Source organism: Malurus melanocephalus, unplaced genomic scaffold (assembly GCF_030028575.1).
Source record: "Malurus melanocephalus ecotype Western Australia unplaced genomic scaffold, MMel_1.1 scaffold_113, whole genome shotgun sequence".
Classification (NCBI taxonomy): Eukaryota; Metazoa; Chordata; class Aves; order Passeriformes; family Maluridae; genus Malurus; species Malurus melanocephalus.
The window spans coordinates 1758165-1777582 of record NW_026623345.1 but is presented as its reverse complement, the minus strand read 5'-3'; the positions used below and the strand labels follow the sequence as shown (position 1 = coordinate 1777582).

The window sequence follows — 19418 nt, the reverse complement described above, 5'->3', positions numbered from 1 at the left end:
CCTGAGGTGATTTGGCAGGGTATGCTTGCCAACTGAGCCCCAGTAACTGAGTGTGCTCAGCATGGTCCCCTTASGAGGGAGGAAACACTGGGTGAAGTCCCTTTCTCTGAGAAAAAACACAACTGGGACAACCTAAGAGTCTGCAGATGGACTCTGATAGCAGATCATGCAGGGCAGGGTCTTTTGCACCAGTGCTTAACAGCATTCCCACACCATAAATGGTGTTTTTTCTGTCCCTTGAGCACATAGATACTTCTTTCTAATTATCCTTGGTGTGACTTCTAAGATCTGCATCCACTTAACATGGTATTATTTCTACCTATTTGCATTACTGTTATGAACTTGGCCMTACCCATACTTGGCCATAGTGAAAACACTATTTTAAGTTATTTTTTAAAGTAAAATTATGTCTGAAATTGCCAGAAGTAGTATGTGCCTATTAGGCAAGGGTAGAAAACAGCAAAATTTTAGGTGCTGTCTGCTTTGTACAATTTTTGGGGGACAGGGATTCAACAGGCAAAGCAAGAAACAGGATGAAAAGAGTGTTTTGTTATAATCTATGTTTTTACTTATCCCATGAGGAGAAATGGACAATCTGCTTGAATTCCAGCTTTACAAGAACTTTCTTTGGGTTTCATTTAGAATGAAACAGAGGACACTCCAGAGGTCTTCTATTCTACAAAACCATAGTGCAAATAGGGAATAAATGAAAGACTGCTTTGTTAATCTTTTTGACAGGACTATCCAGAAATAGAGCTTCTTCAAACASTGGTAGCTGTTTGACACTTCCAAAGCTGGAGAGAGAACACAAAGTGAATAATTTCATTCTTTCTTCCAGCTGAATATTTGGCAAACCACACTCAAGATTTGCATAGAAGGGCTGTCAAATGTTAGCCAGGGACATTTGATCTGCCTTGACCATAGTGGTTGTCTCTGTTAGAAATGGGCAYAATCACATTGGACAAATTTCATGAAAAAGCACATGAGTTTTGTGTATTTAGACTATCTCAACTTGACCTTGGGTCATCTTAAAGGTGCAAAACATCAAGAAAGGATGCAGGACTTCTACCTCTGGATGATTCCACTGCCCCACATTGGGTGCACACATTGCCTATCAAAATGGAGAGAAATGTCACAGCTGCTTAAAAGAATTATTTGGCATGCAGCATGGCATTGCTTCTCAGGCTGATGCTCAGCAATCCCAGGTTTGATTAGTAGTTGTAGTTCACCCCCTCCTGTGTGACCTACAGCTAAATTGCTGAGCAGCTCTGGGCCTCCTTCATCACTTAAGGCTAATAAGAGCTAAAGGGAAAACAGCAGCTGTAAGGTCTGATTCACTAATGCTTACAAAGTGCTCCAMAACTGTTAGGCAGAAACAACATATTATTGCTCAGTATTCCTGGAAGGCCAAATTGCCAGCAGGCTGTTTACCCAGAGGGATATGTGAATGACTCTGGTGACAAAGAGCCCCAGGAAAAGAAGCGTTTTTCATGTTGTGAAGCTGGGTAAAAGATAAAACCAGCACAGCAGGGGAGTCTGCACAAGGAGGGTCCTTTGTGAAGGAGAGGGGCTGCAGAAACTGTCCRGAGGGGCCTCTGCCAGGTGAAAATGCTGGGAGTCATCTTCAGAGGAAGGCTGCAGAAAGAYGTGTGCTTAGAAATAAGATCTCAAGGTTTGTCTTTCTACCAGAATGCAGAGATAGCATGTTAGCACACTTCTGACACACAGGATATATCAACATGCCCAGCTGCAGAGAGCTCCAAAGCTGCTCTTCAGACCAGACTCGTGTCTTGGACAGGGCACACACTCTCTGGAGAGCAGGCAGAGTTAGGAGCCTGAGCAGGGGCAAGTGCCTGCTTAGCTTGTCCTGACTGCATTCCCAAAAGCCTGCCAGCATTCCTGTTTGGATGCACAGTGGAATGTGCTCTGCTCCTGGTTGCTCTGGGCACTGCTCTTTCYATTTCTTGCACAGGTACACCAGCATGTGTGGCCTCTTTCTCAGCACCACTCCTGTCTTTACCCACTGAATCAGATTTGTAACCAACGTGCTGTAAGAAGAGTCACTAAGCAGGAGCTCTGCACAAGTCTGTCCTGTTTTTTGCTGCTCTCTGAGAGACCAATTTACTGCCATCAATAGGCCAGAGCATGTGGGCGTGCTGTAGTGAGAACTAGTAAGAGGGAAGTACATTACTTTATGGGTTCTGACCTTTCTTGAACCTTCTGTGAATTTATACACCCAGAATATGATAAAAATGTCTTGCAGAATCTTGCTCCCTCTGAACTGCAAGTACTGAAGAGGTGTTCACAAGGTCTTCTCCCATATTCCCCAACATGGAAACTCCTGGTGTTGATTCCACCAGGCAGAATCCCTTTTTCCATCTGAGTCCTGTTCTGGGCTAAGAGAAACTTCAACTAAAGCTTACTGAGCTAAGAAGTTTTGTTTTGTTCCCACAGTGCTTCATTGGAAAGTTTGCAGATTCATTAAAACATCCAGTCCACAGCCCACACTGTTCACTAATCATTATTTGTTTGTTCTTTTTACCACATCATCAGAGAATTACAGAGCAGCTGGAGTTRGAAGAGACCTCTGAAGCCCCAGAGTGTTCTTGTATTCACAACTAACTCCATTCTGCAGGGGCATTTTAACTCCCAAAACTAGTCTGAGAATGGACCTTTAACTCTGGTTAAGTTTCTTTGTATTTACCCGCATTGTCTATTTTAATGTGTTTYCTGTCTCCTACCTTGACTGTAAACTTTGGGACACAGCCTTTTGGCCCAGTGTTCACACACCACCTTGCACAGCAGCGTCATGGGGGCTCTTCAGGGCTCTGCTGAGAGCAGAAACATGGGGCATTTTGTCCTGGGGGAAGCTGCCTGCTAGATACTGTTTCTTGAATCTCAGAACCCATGAAATTGTGAGTATTGGGTACTGAGGCTGCTCTGGGGATAACAAGAAGATGTTAAGAAGCAAGGACTGGCAAGATGATAAGTTRCTATTAATTAGTGTGGGGCATTAGTTAGCTCCATGAGGATATGAATATCCATGTTTAACCACACAGGATGATTTAACTAAACCATAATTTAAGCTGACTCTKTCAACCTCTATTAACAAACATTGACCCCAAATCCCAGAATGACCCAGGTCAAGTGCAMAGGTCGAGGTAATGCACTGGTGGCTCTCAGTTCCACTGCACCAAAGCATCAGTTTCCTGAAGGTTTTATGGAAAGCARCATGTTAGCAAGTTGCCAAATGTGAAACAACTTCTGGACAGCTTTTTAAAATTCCTCCATAAAATTTGCCGTTTCAAAGTACTGAATGTCTCTGTATTGTTGCTGCAAAGCATGCTATTCATGTGGAATCTCCTCTGCCTGCAGAATGAGCTGGTTCACATGGATGTCATCAAGCTGTCAGGAGACGGAGCAGTGAAGCAGGGGCCAGAGGGGCTGCAGCTGGAAACGCTTGGTAAGAGCCCAAGTCCTTGCCATGCTGATTAATTACTGACACAAAGCCTCTAATCAGTCATTCTGGGAARTTAAATTGGGAGCAGGGTATTGAGATGGAAAGAAATTAAAGGAAGGCTACGCCTCCTTGCTTTCATCGTGTGTCAGGGCAAAGTCTGTCTGGAGCAATGGCCACTAAGTGAGTCAAGTTTTGCTGGTTACRTATTGCCTTTACTTGCATAAAAAGATGAATTGAACATTAATCCAAAAAACATCAATTTTACTGGGCTATCTCTGTGTGAATAAGGCACAGGCATTACCTGTTTATGTCAAAACTCAGTGTTTTTCTGTCAGACRTTGATCTGGACTGGCAAAATCAAGGTGAAAAGCAACCTCTGCCCTTTCCTGGGTGCATAGCTCACTCAGCCAGCTTTGGGATGTGCCTCATTGAGTTTGGGCTCTGTGAAAACACAGCATCTATTTTGAGCTACTCTGTTAGGTTCCCTCCATGCAAAGTGGAGTCAGTGCAGTCCTTCTAGGCTGAATCCTCTCATCCTGATCGTCCTGCATTTGAGATAGGGTGGTATGAGTCAGCTCTGGAGGTCCTGAATTAACACAAGGAAGTCCTTGAGGAATCCTCTTATCATYCTTCTACACCTGCTTTTGGCTGAGAAGATGGGCTTGTGTTTGGAGGAGAGCCTTGCTGTGCATTTAAGAATTGCTGTGTTTCTAGGCCAATAACTGCTGAACGGTCTGTGGGAAGCTTTGCAGTACCACATAAGTTGCAAGAAACCAGCTAAAGCAGYACACTACAGAACTCTCAGGGGTTTTGGGATTATTTGTTAGTGTTGCTGGGAAATGGATTTTCAAAGGCTTGTCTTGAATATTTAACAATCTATTTGAATGTTAAAAATGCAGATGGTATTAGAGAGTTGAAATTACCGTAACAATTCCTTTGAGAACTACATTTTGTTAATGTTAAAGACATAATGAATAAGACAACTCTGCCTGTGCAGAAAGTTTGTCTAACTCTGTGCTTCTGAGCCTCCCTTGCTTGTTTCCCTTTCTTGTCTGATGGTTGCTGTGGGTGTCTCTGCTGGTTGGGACGTCCTCAGGTAGCTCTGGCACTTGACAGACATTCCATCTTCTGCTCAAGAACCCTGCTGAAAGTTTCTCTCACCAGCATGTGGACTGGCTTTCTTGGATGGTGATGCATCTGCCTCAGGAGCAGAAGCCACAAAATCTCAATGAGTCACATCCTGTTTGTGGTTGACACCTGTTTTAAACATAGTTGCACAATTCAGGGCTTTCAACATTAACAGCATCCTTCTGTCCCTAGCAGAGGATTTCTTCCAAAATCTCATTCTTTGCTATTGGCTTTTCTGAATTGAGCCTGCTAAAAGGATTCTGAATTAAGGGAAAAAATATCACTGGAAGTATCATGTGATGTTTTATCACTGGACTCTTTTATGCATAGTAAACCACTTACATTAATGTGATTACTAAACAAACAGGAAAGATAAGTTTTACCCCAATAGGAGGTGGTCCTCACAATGTTTATATTTGCACCAGGCATTTTTAATTCTCACCAAAATGAATCCTAGGCTAAATTGGTTTTCCAGTTCCCTTCTGGTTCTTTGGTTCCCTTTTYCACTTTCTCTGTGTTGGCTTTTTGAATTGCAGGTCTTGGGGATAGGTACAGCTTGGAAAGAAGGGGTCGCTTTGATTTCTTTTGGGASCTTTTGGCTAATAAATGACTTCTGATAACACAGGCATTGTGTGTTTACTGTAGACAGGGAACATGTGCTGGCCAGCTGAAACAATTCTCTGTGTGACTGACCTTTCTTTTGTTCCAGGCTGCGGGGTATCTTTTGATTTTCACAGAAAGATAGATTATTTGTTTCTCGTTGGTACTGAAGAGGGAAAGATCTATAAGGTAAGAATTATTTCTTTATCATTTGTTTTACGTTGCTTTACATCTTTCAGGCTCRTCATCTGAACTCTTTGCTCAGGGGGTAACAAAGTTCAGCTTCAGAGCCTGGTCCTGCCCTGGGATGCCTGTGGTGAGCCTTRGACCAGACCAGCTCTGTAGACGGTCACAGGGAGCTCTCTGCACAGACCCAATTAAGACTTTAATTTTTGCAGAAACATTTTTCATGCAAACTGCATCCCAGAAAATGCTTTGCAGATTGCAGCTGTGCAAGTGAAGTGCTAAGTAGGATCAGAGCAGAAGTTAAAAGGCATTGATCCTCTGTCCCCTTGACTATGGGGAAATGGCAGGAAAAATGTCAGCTCTTTTTCTTTTTAGACCTGTTATCCTAAGAGCAGTGAGGCTAATGAAGCCATATTTTCTATGGATCAGTGTCCTGCAGCCCTTCCCTTCCACAAGTACATAGAATCATAGAATCATAGAATCATTCAGGTGTGAAAAGACATCTAAGATCTTTCCACATCCTTTTCACAGTCCCACTTTCTCCTTCTCTACTATCTCCAGTTCTTTGCTCATACTCAAACCCTCCTCCAGCTGATTGCCACAGGCTGTTCCCAGCTCAGTGATCCCACCTCCATGCTATAACCTCTGTTCCTGCAGGCAGTGCTGGCTACCTCCCCTCCAGTGCCCTCCTGCAGCCTGGTGCCTTGGTTCTCAGTGCCAGGCTGGAGCTGTGCTAGCCCTTCTTGCACTGGCAGCACTGCCAATGTTCTATACGCTGTGGCCATCACTTTTCACAGAATGTTAAGACCTTAATGTTACCACATCCCACATGCAGCTAGCTTTGGCTGAAAATGCCAGTGAGGGCAAGAGTTGTTTGTGAAGAGAGACAAACACATAGAAGGACACAGGCRTCATATTTTCTTGAGAAATCAAGTTAAAAATAGGAAGTTTTGAGTTCTGCTGTATTTAGCCTTGAAAATACAGCCAGTTGCTTCTTACTAATACAACTGTTATTTGCACAGCATTCCTCTCAGCTGCCTCTGGGGCTATGTTTGATCTGTAGCCACAGCCCTTCAGCTTGGGGAGTGGACAATCAGCAATGCAGAGCATGTCAGATGATTACAGCCATCCCTAGAGGATGATATCCTTCCCCCATATCCCACCTGCGAAATGAATCTGAAACAGAATAAGGACCAAAGGAAATCATATTCTGAACTCAGTATCAATCATTTAGGCAAGATGAATTTAACAAACATGTATCCCTTGCAGAGGGACGATGCTGATTGCAATCTCTCCCTCTGCCAGGCAGTATCAAGGAACGATTTCTGAGTAGTGCTCACTTGCCTTGGACAAGACAGGTACAGAAGGGAGGTGGGAGGAGTGGGCAGATGAGCTGYTGGGCAATGGGTAGGTGCACTGTTCCTCTGTTGGTGCTTTCAGGACACAAAACATCCATACAGTCATGGGCAGATGTTCTGGTCATCCACAGGAGTTGGATTATTGTACTCTAAATTTATAGGTACTGTTGTGTCTAGTCCTGATCAAAAGGCAGTTAGGAACCATGTTTTAACTTCCTCTGTGCTTGGCTGAGTGATGTATGTAGGTGAGTGTGGCAGTGCATGCYAGGGCAAGGTGGGGACCATCAGAAAAAATATTGAGGATGGTTTCTTGACTGAGTTGCATGGGAAAGGAAACTCTTCATGGAGAAGCACTGGACAGGAGAGGATTTGGCATTGAAAAAGCTGTAGGTGTTTCTGCCTTGGACAATTTTCAGTGAAAGTAGAATTAGGATGGGGTTTTAACACAAGAAGTGATCCCAGCCATGAAGCCATGCAGATATTTTAGCAGTTATTGAGAATGTAGAAAAACTCTTGAGAACTAGAGAAATGTAGAGAGATCCTATTACATAGGATCTCTCCTTTCTTTGTCAGGGTTAGTGGTAAGCAACATTTTTGCTTTGGTGAGCCTCAGTGAAAAGTGACCACTCTCACATCATGCAGCACAGCCCTGTAAAACTCTGGAGTTCCTGTGGGCAGGAAGATCCTTTCTTCAGTCAGATTGTAAGGGTTAACACAGGGAAATCTTGTGTCTAGCATGAGCAGGCTTCCACTGTAAATACATAAAACATGGGGAAGAATGCTTCCACCTTTAGCATCCCCCAAGAGTTTGCTATAAGCAGTTTCAAAAGTTTTGGGGTCAGCTGCTGCTCCAGGCATTTTTCAAGGACTACCACGCACCTKTGTCGCATACTTTATTGAAACACTGCACATCTGAACCCATTACTGGAGCTACCTGTGGACTGCCTCGTGCAGCCTTGCTCCACTTGGATACTGGGAGCAGGGACAGTCCTACAGTAGCCTGTGTCCTGTGGCTGCACTGAWCTGCTCAGATCTCTCTGCTGCACTTGCATGTTGAGTGACAGAATCAGGGATCAAACATGAGCTGCTCTCTACATCGGCCGAATTTTAGATTATTTATTAAATAAATAGGAAAGCRAATTCCAGGGAAACTTTTTTTCATTACTCCGGAGATCAGGCATGCCCTCAAATAGCATGATAATATGTTAATTTTTTAGCTGCAGAACAATTATGGTGGAGTTCTGAAAAAGGCTTAGTTAATAGTGTTTCTGAAGCCAAGAAATCATTATCTAAATTACACTCAGACCTATGTATTGCCCTTTTTTGTAGAGGAGAAACTGTTTCTGCATTAATATGATTCTGTAATGCAATTCTGAATGCTTTTTTTTGCATATCTTACTTGCTGTTCAGGAATTGTTCAGCTTTGCTTTCAAAAAGTATGGTCTCTGAGATTTGTGTTGAAACATTGTGACTTTAAGTCTTTGGTCAGAACTATTTCCAATAAACAGACCTTCAACAGAAAAACTGTGAGAAGATTTGAATATACTCATGTAAGAAGGGATTTGGGTTTTTKCAGTCTTAGGCAGTTTTCTTGAAGTGTAACGAATATAGTACAACCTAGTGAAAGACTGAATAGAGGAAAAGGTTATTCTAATTTTAAACGAAACTAATTTTACTCATACTCATTCTCTCATACTATGTACCAGAACATTTGTATCTTTGTGTTCAGGACCAGATTATTATTATTACAGATGACAAAGGTTGCTGGCTCTTGAATCCTTATCACATCTCTTGTGTTTTCACTCAGTGAGGATGACAAACTAGTTTCTGGACAGGCTCTGACTTCCAGTGACCCTTTAGTAATAAAGAGATCATTCATCTCAGTGTTTAGTCTTGCTTTGTCTTAGGCAAAGCTGTTTTCCTTGTCTGGGTATTTTATGTCTGCTCCTCATCTTTTTCACCTTATCTTTGGAGCTTCTGTCTGTGTTCTGTCTCGTTCTCTAGTTCCTGGACTGACTGCATCATCAGTCACCACAGGTTCTTTCTTTTGCCATTTCCTCTTAATTCTTGGTTTCTACTTGTGCCTCAGTTTGTACTTGTAAGCCCTTCTGCAAATCTTAGCACTTCTGTTACTGATCTTTACAAGCAGTCACTGAGCTAAAACCAGGGAGAGCCTCTGGTGTAGCTGGTGACAGTCTGCCCACCACAACATGGGACATTTCTGAGGTGTTTGTGTCGGTTTCTGAAGAACATCTGGATGTCCTGAGCTGCCTGAGAGTGCCAGTGCTGGGCAGTACTGTCTTTCTGCTGCCAGATACAACCTTCTCTGAAAAAAAAAACCACCAAACAACAACCCTTTTTGGATTTCTACATTGTGTAGACTCTCTCTGTTCCKGTAAGTGAACGAAAGAAACCCTCTACCTTATAGGGACGCTAATAACCATCCATTCACCACGTATGTGGGAGAGTTTTCTGTCAGAATAATGTCTAGCATAAACTGAAGTGCTGTTAATGAAGATTATTCATAAGTTATATGTCCTCAGAGTTCTCCTTTTCTCCCTGTATTCCTCCCCCRTGTTTTGTAGCTCTGTCGACAGTCATCTTTGACTGGTTTCCTGTATTGCCATAGATGTATTTTTGTTTTTCTGTCTCATCATAAAAATACCATTTATCATTTAAACTCATCATTTAAGTAGGAGAAAAATACTCTCAGCAAGTTGGAGCAGTGCTCTAGAAGATCAGACAGGCTGCACAAATGCCTTCTCTCTGAATCAAGTCATCTCCTTCAAAGCTCTCCTGTCAGAACTTAGGTGTCACATATTCCAGTGGTTTTGTTTTCATCCTGACATATCTAATAACTGTAGGGTTCCTGAACTGAATAGTAGGGGAAGACTTTACCAACAGTTTTAGTTAGCTCAGAAACTTTTTATTTGTTGAAGTCATACTTATTTTCTGAGCTTTTTCTCAAGTTTGTGGTRTTTCTTAAAAATGCATCTTGGGCAGAAAACAGCCCTGTCTTGCACTCAGAGATGATGATATGGTGGTGAATGTGGTGAGGGCCTGGCACCTTTAGGGTAAAGCAGGCATGCAAGGTTCATTTCTCACAAGGGACATGAGTGGGAATCTGCCCTACATAAACCTTTTTGCTGCTGATTTCATAGAAAAAAAAAATAAAAATGCAGCTATCTGTCCTGTCATGGAGACTGCAAAGCCAGTGCTGTGGATCAGTACATCCCAGGGCATCTCCAGTTCCAGTGCCCAGAGAGCTGCACTGATCAAGGGTTCACCCCCGCAAACCTTTGAAAACAGGGTGCTGAACATTACAGCTCTGTTGGAGGCAGACAAATCTGTTTAAATCTTGCTCTTCAAAGTTCTCAGGTATTAGGGACCTTTAATCCACACACTTGAAAGGACAGATGGATAAAGCAGCTTCTCTCTTGTGTTAATTACTTGTGACCTGTTCTGTCTGTTTCCAGCAAAGTGACTGTCAAAACAAGCCAAGTACTGATCTTCCTGATGGCTGAACATCGAGAATTATGAAGTAACGTTATGAAACATGACATTAAAGGAGATTTCTGTCCCACAATTAATGCAGGGACAGCAACTCAGAGTGTGCAACAAACTATTAGCAAGCTGTAATAAAATCTCAGTGGGACATGAGTCGCTTTCTTGTTGCCATTTCCTACCGCAACAAGCGTCTCAGGGATGTAGGAGCTGCTGCTTTGGGAATGGTTCAGCACCCTTATTCCAGTACCTGCACCAGTGAACAGGTCTGAGTACCTAGACAGTGTCACTTGTAATAAACAGTTAAGCCTTGTGATTAGTTAGATATTTGGTTTGAAAGAATTAAAGTCATGTAATGCTTCAGCAATCCTGCTGCTTGGGCAGATGATGTGGTACTGCATCCAGTAGGGAGTAATGAAAGGTGCTGAAAAGTCATTGCTGTGGCAGTACTGAGGCAAACAAACAGAAAATCCTGAAACCAACTCCAAGCTGCTGTGTGTGAGAACACAAGCAAAAGGACATTTCATGTGAGATGTGGTCCTTGTTGCTAGTGAAGGAAGACTCTAATGTGCTTGGAGRGGAGGAGGTTTGGGGAGGATAACCTAGTATTTCCATGTCCACAGAACTGACAGGATCTGGATCAAGTCCTCTTGCAGCCAATTAGATTGTAATTTTTCCCTGCATCATAAACTCACACAAAGTGACTTTTCCAAGGCTCCCAAACATCTTCCAGTTCTTGCAAAGATCCCACATTTTGCCATTCAGCAGCACCCGCAGCTGTGATTTTGCTGCTCTGACCCTTGCACATGTGTGTAGGCGTTGTCCAGCTCACAGGCTGCTGTTGGCTGCCGTTCAGTGGGGCCCCTGGCCTGTTGGGGACATGCCTGACTCCTGGACAACCTCTGTGGTTCTCACATCCCTCTGGGAAGTCACGAGTGGCACAACAGAAGGAATTGCAGAGTAATATGACGGGGAAGGCTCTCTAAGAAGGCTGTCCAGGGAAGTGGCAGGGAAAGGACTTACAGAATTTCCAAAGTCCTTAGGGTCAAAGGGTCTGGTTGGACATTCTTGTGCCAACAGCACCATTAATGGAGGTTTAATTGTGACACTTCAAATGCACCCGGTGCTGTGAGTATTTGTGCTCCTGAGCAGCACACRGTGTTGTCAGTGTTGTTGGTGCTCCTGAGCTGCACTGGCAATGTTCTTCCCTGCCTTTCTAGTGAACCTTTCACACAGGAGAAGCACAGCAGGAGCCCGGGCTGGCAGGAAGGCAGTKTAGCTCCTACAGTGGAGAATGGTCTCTGGGGTCTAGCTGTTTAAACACAACCGACTTTAATTCCTGTCTTGGTGTATTGCAGAGGGAGACAAGATGCTGCCTGCAAGTGGGGTGAAACAGCATGTGCTAAATTATTGATTTTCTGTAGCACTTCWGGGTACCAGGCACCTCTTCCCAGCCAGCCCAAAGGATTCTGGGAGGACAAACGAGTATTCAGAGGTATCTTTCTGCAGGAATTTAAGCTTCAGGAGGTCTAGTGCAKATTACTGACTAGTTCTTTCCATTGCAGTGTTCAAAAAGCTATTCAAGCCAGTTTCTGGATGTGTTTGAAGCCCATCACATGCCTGTGGATTCACTCAGCTGGAGTCCCTTCCACTTGAAAGTCTTCATTTCCTGCAGCTCTGACTGGACAGTCAAGATCTGGGATCACACCATCAAGTAGGTCCTGCTGGGTCATGGTGTGGGTGATGAGGTCCAGTGTGACACACCAGCTGCACATGTTGACTCTGCTCAAACCTCAGTCTCAGTTTCCCTCCCAGGTGTTGATAATGCTAATTGCTTTTTTTATGTCTGGTACTCAGATTGGTACTCCTCAGGTATGAGATGTAAGATTTAGCATCAGCTGCCACAGGAACTTGCCAAGCCGTGAAGCTTAGTACAGAGGCTGACTGCTTTATTTCAGACCTGGCTTCCTTCAGGCAGAACCTACCATCGCAGAGCAGTGCTACAGAGAAACGTCAGGGACTGGCTTCTAGCCTCTGGGGCCAGAAACCTCCTAAGAGCCTAAAGCTCTTTTCTCCTAAGAGAAAAGCAAAAAAAAAAAAAAAAAAAAAAACAAAACAAAAAAACTGCCAAGAAACTTGACCAAAGAAAACTGATCAGCAGAAAGTGGGCCAAGTTCACAACCTGTGGGATAATCTTCCACTNAAAAACAATTGCAACACTATAAAATATGGAGTGAAGTTCAGGGTTAGTGGTTAAGAAATGTCTGGTTTCAATCAGGAAATTGATTTTCTTGTAAATCAGTCAGAGTCACATATTTCCTGTTGCCAATATTGCTCTAATATTCAATGTTGTTGTCAGAAGTCCAGAGAAGRGAGATAATTTTTTCCCATATGATTATTAATATTAACCATAGAGACTCCATCTTGCTGTGAGTGTTGGGAAGAACCTTTCATTATGCTTTTAGAAAAAAAGAAACATGCTACTTCTCATTGCAGGAGGTCAMATCCTGACCCATTTGTACTGGTGCTCAGCTTTGCCTTTGTCTCAGACTCTGGCTGTTGTCTGACATGGAGAAACACTCCATCTCCCACTTCTGCAACATCCAAGTGTTCATAGCTCAGTGTTACACTTCCAGAGTGGCACTTGTTTAAATGAACTCTCCTCTGTGTGTATTTTTTATAGGACTCCGATGTTTATTTATGACCTGGGCACTGCTGTAGGGGATGTTGCGTGGTCTACTTACTCCTCCACAGTGTTTGCTGCAGTCACCATTGATGGCAAGGTGAGAGGCTGGGAGCAACACTGCTCTGATTCGAGCTGAGAGAACGTCAAAGGAGATTAGGGCTGAGCGTGGGAACGGGCCAGCCCAATCCTAGCCAAGAGTATCAGGGAGCTGCAGATGCTGCAGCAGCAGKAACCCACCACAGTGACAGGCTGAGCTGGCTAAAGCTTCCCTGAGCTGTTTGCTGCTGTGTGGCTGGGCTGTTTGGCTAGCTCAAGGCCATGAAACTATTAATTCCTTTTTGTTCAGTCTGATTATAGAGGACACAGAAGTCATAAAGCAACAAAGGGTAGGAAACCTGAGCAGCAGCATTTCTTAGTGTTTCTCCCACTAAGGTCTACCACACACTTACAATCAATAGGGTCAGAAATCTCTCAGCTGCATCCCAGTCATGCAAACAATTGATGTTAAATCTCAAGTCAGAGGGCTTTTAGCAGGTTCTGAGGATGAGCTGCAYATCTAACTGCAGTCTTGATAAACCCATCAGAAATGTGAGTGGATCTTCTCCTTGAAGCACAGAAGCTTCTTGGGGGCCAAGCTCCACCAATTTCTACCACAGGCAAGCCAAACCTCCCTTCAGTCCTAGTTTGCTCCTCTTAGTCCAGGGGTGGAGGTATTCAGAGGACAGAGAGGAAAGTAGGGATCAGGCTGCTTTCTCCTCTGCTTTCCTGCCTTTGGCAAACACATCCCTGAGCATTAATCTCTGACTTCTCAAAGCAGGTGTTGCAAATGCACACAGGTCCCTCCCTGCTCTCCTGTTAACCGTGTCAGTGCAGGTGAGCAGCTTGGATGGTAGGATTAAAACACTGAACTTCCTCAGTGTGAAATCCCCAGTGTGAAACATCCCTGGGGATGGAAAGATGATGTTCCAGATCCCTTATATGAGCTGACATTAGGGCATTGGTTCAGAACTTTCAAAGTATAGGGAAACAAAAGAATAAAATGGTTATATACTTGCACTGATATTAAAAAATCAATTATAGTAATATGCCTGGGGTCAGCCAATAGAACTTTGCTCCAGTTAAATGAAATCAACATTTTTCTACCACTGTGAGGCTGTTTTTAGGAGTAATAGTTTGATGATGAATTCCTTAGACCAGTCCTAATATTGACATGATGGCAGTTACATTTTTGCCTCTAGCCATCCATTGCACTAGCTCGGGTGGTTAATTTGGGCTTGGCAAGTAGCCAGGACATGTACTGTACATCAATACTGGTTTAGTACTGTAAGAGCACATTGCTCTGTTACCATGGGCTTCATGTTTAGCTGGTATAAACTGGAAAGTCTGTGCAGTTTGGCCAAAATTACTCCAGCAAAAGGATGGCCTTTATGAATTCCTATTGTTGAATTGATGCCTTGGCTACTTTATTGCAGTTTAACCTTTATGTTACAGCAAGAAGACAATTTCACTGATACAATGGCTCAGGCTGTGAATTTGTCTTTCCGAAGCCAATAGAAATCTCTTCACTGGGTCACCTGGTCTCCCTGGAAAGCTCAGGCTGCCACAGCCTACAGAAAGTAGTGTTGATGCTCTTCCCTCATTGTCAGGGTCAGCAYTGAATCCTTTTTTTTGTGGATTTGTCTGTCCCCACTCTCCCATACCCCAAATGAAGGGCTTGCATGGAGGCAGCGAGTGCATTCAGCTCATCAGTCACATCCTGTGTCTTTTTATCCACAAGTGACATTGTGTGTGTCCTCAAACCTTTCAAGGCTTCTGCTGACAGTGACAGCTTTGATTGAGTGCTGGGGTGAGCAGGGCAGAGAGCCATGGGTACCCCAGTTGTGTCCTGGTGCCTGAGAGTGTGGAAGAGGATGGAGATGTCTGCAGGCAAGGATACATCCTGGGCAGCATGAGAGATGGAGGGTGAGCCCTGTGTGTGCTTGGATTTCTTACTTATGYAAGAAAAGTAAGAAAAACTGTCAAGTTTTGGCAGTGATAGTTCATCTCTAGGGATGCTTCATGCCACTCAGGCTCTTTCTCAGAGCTTTGCCTACTCCAGAGAAACTGCTGTGGACTTYGCAGGAGTTTGTGCCACGGGGTCTTTCCACCCCACCCACAGCTTCTCCCAGCCCCATAAGCTGCAGCATCCACAGGCCTGGGGTCTGTATGAGGCTGTCGAGAAGGCAAAACCCTGTTTGGCTTGGCAGCACTGCACCTAGGGTATCTCACCTTGGCTGTCCTTGGATCTAATTCAGTAATCCTAAATAGAACCTCATTTAATAGGATCTGATTCTGCTTTTCTGCTTTATACCTTCTATCTCAGACTCTGAAAAGAGTGGCCATCASCCAGGAGCAGCCCAAAAATGTGCTGCCTAGCAGGACAGGTACAGGTCAAGGCAAAAGCTCCCTTCCCACTGCAGTAGGACTGATACTGATAGAAATACTGGGCCTCTGTGTTAGCTACTAACCATGCTGGCTGCAGCAGGGTATGTCTGAGATATGGCTTTCTATTGTTGAACAGAACCTTCTAGATCTGCAGTGGAAGTGGAATAAATAGTTGTTTACAGCCTTTTCTATTCTGGACATGCTCTGCTTTGTAGCAGAGTGCACTTCTTGTGAATAACTCAGTGCTTCACAAAGGGCAGGCTCCATTAATGCTGGRAAAAAAATCTACATTTACAGGATGTGCTATGATTCTACAGAACAGAAAAATACAGGACATGAAGCCAGAAAATAAAACATTAAAGGCCTCCTGTTCGCAAACAGCCTCTGTCTTGGTATCTGCACATAATCATGCCTGCAAAATTTGAAGGTTGCCTGGAGGTGGTTTTAAAATCAGGCCTTCAAGGTTTTAAAATTTTAGTCTTCAAGAGATACCTGGCACATTTTGTAAAACACCTTTCCTTATGCAAGCTGATACTATGTGTCCAAAACATGTATGAGCCCCCTCAAAGAATGAGTTGGAAACTGGGGCATGTTAGAACATAAAAATCTCTCAATCCCTGTGAATCCAGGAGGTAGGGATTTAATAAAAGCTGTAAATATCAGCGTCATTATGACAAAGTGTGTTTGTTGGCAGCTGGGCATCTGCCTTGGACAGCACTACCTCTTCATAAATAACCCAAGTGTGCACATTGTGCTGCTGGTGCAGTGGATAGTAACTGCTACTATTGCTCTCCATCATGTTCTGGCTAATTTCCTTGGTCTCTTTCTCTGCTTGCTGATCATTTTATTTCAGAAGGATCATAAACAGAGATTCATAAAAGAGAACACCCTGTGTTGTAAATGGTAAAAGTCTGACATGAAGGCTAGCTGGGATGAGAGACCTGCTTTGAGATTAAAAAAAAAAAAAAAATTGGAGGTGAATTTGAATACCTGGACACTTAGAGAACAGGAAATGTGGAGATATTTCATCAGCTTATTGTAATGACAGAGGGCAGAGAAATAGAAGGGATGGAATTCAATCCTCCAGCATTCAGTAGCATTTGCTTTTGGGGGTTTGATTTAAGTCCATCTCAAACTTGCATTTAAAGCAGGGAAAAACAAAATAGAAACATTTGAAAGTGGGAGTCATACCTGAAATTTCCTCTTGGTCTTCTTTTACTTACTTTTCTTAATGAAGGAAATATTGACATTTCCTTCACTTCTGTGCATGCAGAATTCATGCATGATTTGTTACTCCTGTTARAAAAGCCAGACTCATAGCACAAGTGCCCTCCTGGCTGGATCCCAGGCTGTGGTCCACAACTGCACAAAAGCAATGGCGTGGTCAAGCTGGKCTTGTTCAGCCTGGAGAAGGAGCCCAGCAGCCTGCCAGTACCTTCAAGGAGGTCACTGAGAAGTTTGAGCCAAGATCTTCAAAGCAGCTCATGAAGACATGATGAGACACAAGATTTGAAGTGAGTTCAGATGAGGGGTTTGGGCTGGATATGTTGAAAAACCTTAACTCTGAAGGCAGTCAGGTAATAAAAGCTTGCCCAGAGAGGCTGTGCTGTCTCTGTCCATGAAGGGCTTCAAAACCAGATTGGGTAGAGCACTGAACCACATCTGTCCTCAGAGTAGATCCTGCTTTAGGCAGAAGGTTAGAGATTTCCATAAGTCTCTTTCAACCTGAATTKCCTTCTAATCCTATGACCCTGTGAAATGTCCTGTGTGAGAAGGAGGATCCCAGGGGTTTTMCCATAGGCTTGTACACAGTATAAGTCCATTTGCTTTCCTGTTTTTGTGGGCTGTGTTCTYCATTACTAGCACAGCAAGAGGTAAGTGACGTTATAACCATCTTTAGTAAATATTGATAGCCTCAAGATAAATGCCATCCAAGTGTTCGCTCTGCAGAGAAAACTGGTTAGACATAGGCTCCAGGGCTTTTCCCCATTAGTGAAATTGTTGACCTTTCAAGATGTGAAATACTTGAAACAACCCAAACCTTCAGGAAGTTAGTTAATGGTTTATGCTGCTGCTCAGGAAGCGAGTGTGCTCTTTCCTGCTTATATAAACCTATTTCACTGTTTGTACAACTGTTTTGAATGAAAAGCCTTGAAGAACAGCCTTCTGTTGTATCTCACTCGCAGGATAACATGCCAAGGTTATTCTGCCTGCTGGTTTTGAAGCCTGTCCTTTCTCAGCTGAGAGAGAAGCACTTGCTTAGTGCTGGAATGTGTGTGTGTGCACAGAGCAATTTTCAGAAACTTGCTGCCCATTTAGCATGGACTGGAAGCAGAAGCCAACCTCAATCTTTAAAGCATGAATAACTTTGCAAACAAGAGGCTTGTTAAACCTTCCAGGTTTGCAAATATTTCCCTGGGTGTAGTGGATATTTTATTTCCCTGGGTATATATTTCCTGACTTAGTCCTCTCTGTACTTGTAGGGCATGAATCAGGGGTGCCAGCAGGTCTCTYATCTGTTGATGCTCTGATGAGAGGTGTCAGGACAGTGAACATGACTACAGATTGCCCCTGCTGCATCTGAGTCTTTCCTCCTGCCATTCTGCAGTAGTCCAGGAGGATTATCCATACCTTATGGGGCCATCACTAGCTCTGCAGAGCTGGAACAAGGTCTTTCCTGGGTCTCTGCATCATGGCCAAGGCAATTACCGGGGTGTAAAGACACTAAAGGAGCATGAGGCTCTTTGCTATCACCCAGAAGGACCTTTGAGTAGGCTGAAGTGGGTAGGAGCGTTCTTAAAATGGCTTTGGAATTGTACTTGTGGCGTAAGTGGCTGTTTCTTGTAAAACTGTTCATCTTTTTCCACTGCAAAACCTAAAGGGCTCATTCTTATTCCCTGCTGAATCTTTGAGATTGATGTGGACTGCTGGAGAGTCAGCTTTAGAACAAGGGCTGGTGGCATGTCAGTGCTCAATGAGATAGATGGTCAGAGTCCCAAAATTAATGCTGCCTTCACTTTGTGCCAATTAGACTGCTCCCCATTCTCCTCCCCCTGCCACCAGACTTTCTGAGCATTAGCATTTCTCTCCCCTAGCTGCTGTTTTCAGGGAATAAACCTGGCCTGGAAGACTTTGGTTTGCTCTTGCAGGCTCTGAGTCCTCACTTCTATACTGATGCAGCCCCCATCCCATCACAGCTTGCTCTAGTGGGCTCCAAGCCTCAAGATGTGCTTCAGGCATCTTGGGACACTACTGCTCACTCACATCCATTAGCTGCTTGTTGCAGGTGACTTTATCAGCATGAGAGTTGGTTTCAGTGCAAARTCAAATTTAAACCCCTTTTGTTGATGGCTTTGCAGGAAATGTTTCTTTTTTAATACAGAGGTTCACAGGCCAGTCTTTCATTACTAAAGCCATTGCTCTTTCAGATTATGGAATGCAGCATTTTGACAAAACTGATCTGCTGAGATTAACCAGTTTGTTCAGCCACATAGGAACCAAGTTTACCTTTTTCTGCTTCATGGATGTGTGAATCAAAAAATAACTTTGACGGCATCGTGAAAGATTTTGTGTGCTGATTCATCTGTTAGACTGTGTAAAAACCTACTGGGGACTAGAGTCCATCAAGAAAATCTGCAAGAGTTTATAAAACTTCCCCTCTCTGCTCTTAATTAATTAATTAATTAATTCACTGCTAGGAATGCCTCCTCACTTAGGTTTGAATCTCCAAGTTTGRACTCCTGTTGTTTTGGACACTGCCTCCAGCTGTCTTTCAAAGCCTTCTGCACAGAGACAGCAGCTCCTGAACCTTGATCTTTATTCCTTGGCATTTTATAATGACCTGCAATCTGTGCTGGTTCATTTTAAATGCCAGTCTCCAAACCACGACAGTTCAGTATCTGCCTTGTGAGCAGCTTTACTGGCCTGCCATGGGGTGCAGGTGGCAGTGAGCAGTGGCTGCCTCTCCCATCAGTGATGCTGCCCTTTCTTGTGCAACAGCCTGCCCTTGCCCAAGCTCCAGGCTCCAGTGCTGAGGTTCCCTGGCAGGGCATAGCCAGGACCCCACCAAAAT

The 19418-nt window shown here is 43.8% G+C and overlaps 1 protein-coding gene across 1 annotated transcript in view; it reads left to right on the top strand.

Moving 5' to 3' along the window:
* The window catches only part of DNAI1 (dynein axonemal intermediate chain 1), a 135547-nt gene that overhangs the window by 80475 nt on the left and 35654 nt on the right, over positions 1-19418 (top strand). Inside the window, exons 15-18 of the mRNA XM_057369673.1 lie at positions 3376-3463; positions 5298-5377; positions 11802-11950; positions 12920-13019. Coding sequence (XP_057225656.1) covers positions 3376-3463; positions 5298-5377; positions 11802-11950; positions 12920-13019 — 417 coding nt within the window. The remainder of the gene's footprint in view (positions 1-3375; positions 3464-5297; positions 5378-11801; positions 11951-12919; positions 13020-19418) is intronic.